The following is a 7,515-nucleotide window of genomic DNA, read 5'->3' on the forward strand; positions in this document are numbered from 1 at the left end:
GCAGAGATGAAAGTAACTGTACACGAAGGTGGAACATACCAAGTACATTTTGTGTCGACCCACATTGGTCACAAACAAGATTTAACGCACCTGCCCCTGAGTCAAAAAGACCAGGAAACCATAGCAACAGATATTGCAATGGGACTTCCGTATGACAAAGTTCTAGATAACGTACGGACAAGTTTGCAGGATTCGGACTTGCAGAGAATCCATTTGACTACCAAGCAAGACTTATATAACATTGCAGCAAGCTATAACCTCTCCTCCAAGTCGGTCAGACATAAAAATGATGCAATCAGTGTCGAAGCTTGGGTAAAAGAAATGAACGAAAGTGAGAATCCGTCTGTGTTATTCTATAAACCACAAGACTCGACTAGTGAACATCAAGAACTGAGGAGTGAGGATTTTGCAGGTCCAGTCATCAAGAACTGGATTTCTACAGCATCAACAACAGCCAGAGAAATACTACGTGCTCTTTTCTTCTTGGTAGAAAACAGACTCCTCTGAGGCATAGACTTTCTTTTATGACCCTTATCTGTTTGTCTGAAATAACCATTTTGGGGTCAAACAGCTTCTACATTTGCCTTTAAGGATAACGTAGTTTTTTTGGCTAACTACAGTTCCATTATACATATATAAATTCAGAATTTCATTATAATCAAATAATGTTATCTCCATTGGATTTACTTTACACGCACATGACGCACCATGATGAACACCAGGCTGCCATGGCATAGTGTGTGGTTGTTCAACATGGACCTGATTGTGGGTGTCAAGCCCTGCAAATAATTTTTGGGTTATTATACAGACAAAATTGATAGGTCTAAAAGGTGGAATATATTCCACTGCAAGTAACTTTTAAATCAGAATACTAACACACTACATTGCTATTGAACAACAACATTGTGAATATTACTTAATCTGATACCCTTAGCTGATATGAGGACATTAGAGCAGTATGAGATACATTCGGAATAATGGGTCCGATTGAGTGTTACCTGTTGTGCTGTGCTGCACAATTGGTATGGCATAACCATGCTGCACAGCAACAAACTGGTTCATGTCCAGCCCTGTAAATTAATTTTATATTATAATGCAGACACAGTAAAATAGAATTTAAAGATATGAGTATACATTAATATGAATTCAGATTATTATCATACTCAGATATGTTATCTCCATTAGATTTACTTTACACACACCTGATGCACCATGATGAATACCTGACTGCCATAACATACTGTGTGGTTGTTCTACAACATGCAAGTGATTTTTGGTGTCAAGCCCTGCAAATAAATTTCATATCACAATTGAGGCAAAATTGATAGGTACTGAAAGATAGTATATACATATACTGTACTGCAAGTAACTATTACATCAGATTCCAAACACACTGCATTGCTACTGAACAGCAAAATTCTAAATTTTACTTAATGTGACATGTTTATTTGGTGTGAGGACATTATAGTAGTACCACACATATTTAGAATGATGGATCCCATCAAGTTTTACCTGTTTTGCTGTGCTGTACATCTGGCACGGCACGACTATGCTCCGCAGGAACATCATGATTCATGTCGAACTCTGCATATAAATTTCAAATTATAATTCACACAAAGTTGACAGGTACTGAACACAAATTCGTATATTAACCATGAATTACATTTTACTCTGCCAAGGTTCAACACATAAATGTATGTACTCAATAACTTGAAAATTGATACATACCCTCATTCAGAAGTGAATTTACTACTTCACATCTTTCTTCAGCATTTGGAACAGCCAGAGAAATATTACGTGCTGTTTTCTTCTTGGTAGAAAACAGCCTCCTCTGTGGTATTAGCTTTCTTTTATGGCCCTTATCTGTTTGTTTGAAATTACTGTTTCGGGCTCGAACAGCTCCTACATTTGCCTTTAAGGATAGCACAGTTTTTTTGGCCAACTGAAGTTCAGTCTCAGTCATTCCACTGACAATATTGGAAAACTCTGAAATAAGCTTCTGTCTCCCTTCTAACAAAGATTTTGGTGTTTCTGAAACATATTTTGTGCTTACTTCAGCTAATATTGCTGCTCTCTCACTGGTGGCATCAACATCAGTACCCAGCACCTCTGGACTTTGCAGGGGATTTTCACCGACACTGTCATCTCGGCAAACAGTGTGAATGTGCTTACACATATTGAATCTAATACTGTAATCCATACATGTACAGTAATACCTATGTATGCACACATTGCAATCACTACATTTTAATTTGCACTCACAGTTGACTCTGTTATCTTTAACAATGTAGACCTCTGAAGATGATGTGGATGGCACTTCCCAACCACCATCTACCTCAGTGATGAGGTCCTTGTCCATTAACAAACTAGTTTTGTGTTTATTACGAATGTCTTGAACTTTGCTTGTAACCTTCCCTTTTACATTTGCTATAAGCCAGTCAAACATCTTGGCTGTAACTAGGGACATTAGTGTAGATATGCCTTTGTCCAGTCGTTTTATCTGTCTTGCATTACCATGTATTTCCTTTAACGTCCTATGCATACTCTCCACATGCATGTTGGTATTGAGCCCAGCATACATTCTGTGACAGTAGGCCCAACACTCCACATTTCCCTCATAGTGTGTCTTGAAGTATGAAGCAAATTCTGATGTGTCAGGGTCACTACTGAGCTTCTGCAGTGCTTTTTGCAGTGATTCCTGAAACATATTTACATTTCTCAGCATTGACACTGATTTAATGAGCCGATACACCTCATTTCTTTTATCCAGATCTGAAATTTTCCGCTTGATATTAGTTTTCCATGCTCTGTCCACATGCCAGGTACAATAGAGTCTCATCTTAGGAGCACACATTGTCCTGTTCCATGCAATACTGTATGACTCTGCCAAATCAGACATGAATACATTCGAGGAAATTGGCCCAACCTGTGATTTTATGTACTGCAAAAATATACTTAAAACATCGGCGTCCTTCCTGTTCGAAATTAGAAATGCACATGGGAATCCTTGCCTGAGATCATCCAGTACTAAGAGAGTGGTCACTTCGAAATCATACCCGTTAAGCCCATGGGTTCCATCAATACAGATACAGTCTTCTCCATATTTTGATAACATTTCGCGTTGTGCTCTGTTCATTATCACTAATACAAAATCCTCACTCCTCAGTTCTTGATGTTCACTAGTCGAGTCTTGTGGTTTATAGAATAACACAGACGGATTCTCACTTTCGTTCATTTCTTTTACCCAAGCTTCGACACTGATTGCATCATTTTTATGTCTGACCGACTTGGAGGAGAGGTTATAGCTTGCTGCAATGTTATATAAGTCTTGCTTGGTAGTCAAATGGATTCTCTGCAAGTCCGAATCCTGCAAACTTGTCCGTACGTTATCTAGAACTTTGTCATACGGAAGTCCCATTGCAATATCTGTTGCTATGGTTTCCCGGTCTTTTTGACTCAGGGGCAGGTGCGTTAAATCTTGTTTGTGACCAATGTGGGTCGACACAAAATGTACTTGATATGTTCCACCTTCGTGTACAGTTACTTTCATCTCTGCAGGGCACTTTCCATTCATTTTGTTGCTGCCTGTCAATTTAAGATGTCTTGTGCCTTTACCCTTTGAGATAAAGTTACCTGACCGATGGCAGCCATAATAATGTGTGGAACTAGTAGACCCATGCGTTTTAATAAACTTTGAATGTGTCGTGCGTTCAGTGTCTTCTTTCCACTGCAAAAACTCGTCTTCATTTGAGAACTGCAGATCTTCGGAATTAAGTTGAATTTGATGAGCAGTTTGTAAATGATCTATCCAACCCTGTTTTGAACTACTTTGAAATGGGCACAATGTACACTTGAAGAACAACCCCCCTTCCTGCAAACCATGAATATTTCTTTGGTGGCGATACAAATTATTTTTAAGAGAAAAAATTTTGTCACACACATAGCACTGATAAGAAGCTACAGTAGTTGTAGTGGCAACAGGCAGCTCTTGTTGACGGTTTTTGCAAACATGCTGACTGAGATTCTTTCTGTAATTACACACTTGCCCACACACTTCACATTTAAAAGCACTCATTTTAGTAACACAAACGCTATTCTCTAATCACAATGAGGAAAAAAAAGACGCACAAAACAAGACTACGCGTATCCGCACTCACAATAATTTTAAGACACACGAAAATATCACGCGCTCTCCGCACTTACAAAGCGACGCACAAAGCCAATATAGCACGTGCACTCCGCACTAAGAAAAACAGCTACTGCAGGAACACCACGCGCACTCCGCACTCACAATGATTTTAACACACACGAAAATATCACGCGCTCTCCGCACTCACAAAGCGACGCACAAAGCAGCAACACCACCCGGGCTCCAAACCGCAAATGCAGGTAGTCAGGTACTGTTTCCGGTCTTCCGTTGTGAGGGAACTGTAGGGGGTGGGGTGAGGTCCCGTTCGTGAGCGTGGTATGGGGGTGGGGTGAGGACCCGTCGTGGGCGAGCTGGAGTGCGGGGTGAGTGTCGCAGGGAGGTAGAGTGGGGGGGATCCTCGCTGGGATCTTCGCAGGTTTTAACGTTTGCTCAACAGGTGGCGCTCTGCTGCGCCCTGGCCCTAATATGGCGCGGGAGTCGGCGTTCCCGGCCAGGGAGGAGGGCGCGCTCTGCTCGGCAGAGTCAGGATCGGCTACTACGGTTTCTGCCCGTTCCATTCATAGTTCTGGTTTTCAGTCCGAAGACAGCTCTCCCCTCTACTATATCCTGTCCAAGCCTCTTCATTTCCTAATAAGCACTGTAAATTACACTCTCTTCAATCTGCTTATTGTATTCATCTACATCTACATACATTGTCCGCAATCCACCACACGGTGCGCGGCGGAGGGTACCTCGTACCACAACTACCATCTTCTCTCCCTGTTCCACTCCCAAACAGAACGCGGGAAAAATGACTGCCTATATGCCTCTGTACAAGCTCTAATTTCCTTTATCTAATGTTTGTGGTCTTTCCGCGAAATGTAAGTTGGCGGCAGTAAAATTGTACTGCAGTCAGCCTCAAATGCTGGTTCTCTAAATTTACTCATTGGCGATTCACGAAAAGAAAGCCTCCTTTCCTCCAGAGACTCCCAGCTGAGTTCCTGAAGCATTTCCGTAACACTCGCGTGATGATCAAACCTCCCAGTAACAAATTTAGCAGCCCGCCTCTGAATTGCTTCCATGTCCTCCCTCAATCCGACCTGATAGGGATCCCAAACGCTCGAGCAGTACTCAAGAATAGGTCGTATTAGTGTTTTATAAGCGGTCTCCTTTACAGATGAACCACATCTTCCCAAACTTCTACCAATGAACCGAAGACGACTATCCGCCTTCCCCACAACTGCCATTACATGCTTGTCCCACTTCATATCGCTCTGCAATGTTACGCCCAAACATTTAATCGACGTGACTGTGTCAAGCGCTACACTACTAATGGAGTATTCAAACATTACGGGATTCTTTTTCCTATTCATCTGCATTAGTTTACATTTATCTATATTTAGAGTTAGCTGCCATTCTTTAAACCAATCACAAATCCTGTTCAAGTCATCATGTATCCTCCTACAGTCACTCAACGACGACACCTTCCCATACACCGCAGCATCATCAGTAAACAGCCGCACATTGCTATCCACCCTATCCAAAAGATCATTTATGTAGGTAGAAAACAACAGCGGACCTACCACACTTCCCTGGGGCACTCCAGATGATACCCTCACCTCCGATGAACACTCACCGTTGAGTGGGTTCTATTACTTAAGAAGTCTTCGAGCCACTCACACACTTGGGAACCAATCCCATATGCTCGTACCTTATTTAGGAGTCTGCAGTGGGGCACCGAGTCAAACACTTTCCGGAAGTCAAGGAATATGGCATCCGTCTGATACCCTTCATCGATGGTTCGCAAGATATCATGTGAAAAAAGGGCGAGTTGCGTTTCGCAAGAGCGATGCTTTCTAAAGCCGTGCTGATGCATGGACAGCAACTTCTCTGTCTCAAGGAAATTCATTATATTCGAACTGAGAACATGTTCGAGAATCCTGCAACAAACCGATGTTAAGGATATTGGTGTGTAATTTTGAGGATCCGTCTTACTACCCTTCTTATACAGGGTGGTACAAAAAGGTACGGCCAAACTTTCAGGAAACATTCCTCACACACAAAGAAAGAAAAGATGTTACGTGGACATGTGTCCGGAAACGCTTACTTTCCATGTTAGAGCTCATTTTATTACTTCTCTTCAAATCACATTAATCATGGAATGGAAACACACAGCAACAGAACGTTCCAGCGTGACTTCAAACACTTTGTTACAGGAAATGTTCAAAATGTCCTCCGTTAGTGAGGATACATGCATCCACCCTCCGTCGCATGGAGTCCCTGATGCGCTGATGCAGCCCTGGAGAATGGCTCCATCGTGCATGAACCACATGTTGTGTCGTACTTGAAAAGGCACATATTCTAGCAGCACAGGTAGAGTATCCCGTATGAAATCATGATAACGTGCTCCGTTGAGCGTAGGTGGAATAACGAAACTAAAATGAGCTCTAACATGGAAATTAAGCGTTTCCGGACACATTTCCACGTAACATATTTCCTGTATTTGTGTGTGAGGAATGTTTCCTGAAAGTTTGGCCGTACCTTTTTGTATCATCCTGTATACAGGCCTCACCTGCGCTTTTTTCCAGTCGCTCTGGACTTTACGCTGGGCAAGAGATTCGCGATAAATGGAAGATAAGTACGGAGCCAATGCAGTAGAGTACTCTCTTAGTCTCTTAACCTACCACCCCCCCCCCCTCACGCCTCCCCCACCAGCTACTCCCTCCCACACATCTTTTCCTCCAACACTAAATATGCCCTATCAACCTATTCCTTCTTTTAGGCAACTTGTGCCACAAATTTCTTGTCTCCCCAATTCTATTCACTACCTCCTCATTAAAATACATGACCGAAATAGCAAGTCTGTAAATGTGAAGAGGTTGAAAAATCAGCCAACCAGTTGGAAACAAAGATTTAGTAGTCCTTGACCAAGGTTTCGATATTTGTAAAAATATCTTCTTCAGAAGTAGTGGGTCCTGTTACATCACGTTTACTAGTGATGGCCATTTACTACTGACCAGTCACTCTGAAGTTTCATTGTTGTGGTCTTCAGTCCTGAAACTGGTTTGATGCGGTCCGCAGCTCGTGAACGTACGGTAGCGTTCTCGCTTCCCACGCCCGGGTTCCCGGGTTCAGTTCCCGGCGGGGTCAGGGATTTTCTCTGCCTCGTGATGACTGGGTGTCGTGTGACGTCCTTAGGTTAGTCAGGTTTACGTAGTTCTAAGTTCTAGGGGACTGATGACCATAGAAGTCCCATAGTTCTCAGAGGCATTTGAACCATTTTTGAACTGTTTTGATGCAGCTCTCCATGGTACTCTATCCTGTGCAAGCTTCTTCATCTCCCAGTACTTACAGCAACCTACATCCTTCTGAATCTGCTTAGTGTA

At 42.4% G+C, this 7,515-nt stretch overlaps 1 protein-coding gene across 1 annotated transcript; it reads right to left on the bottom strand.

The window, feature by feature from the left end:
* Positions 1–481: 481 nt before the first annotated feature.
* On the bottom strand, positions 482–1,391 carry LOC124616788. Its single transcript, XM_047145204.1, has 3 exons — positions 1,203–1,391; positions 999–1,070; positions 482–779 (listed from the first exon to the last, which is right to left on the bottom strand). Exons 1-3 carry the CDS (start codon positions 1,237–1,239, stop codon positions 532–534), a joined length of 357 nt encoding a protein of 118 aa, XP_047001160.1. The 5' UTR covers positions 1,240–1,391; the 3' UTR covers positions 482–531.
* Positions 1,392–7,515: the final 6,124 nt, after the last annotated feature.

This window comes from Schistocerca americana, chromosome 5 (genome assembly GCF_021461395.2).
Source record: "Schistocerca americana isolate TAMUIC-IGC-003095 chromosome 5, iqSchAmer2.1, whole genome shotgun sequence".
Classification (NCBI taxonomy): Eukaryota; Metazoa; Arthropoda; class Insecta; order Orthoptera; family Acrididae; genus Schistocerca; species Schistocerca americana.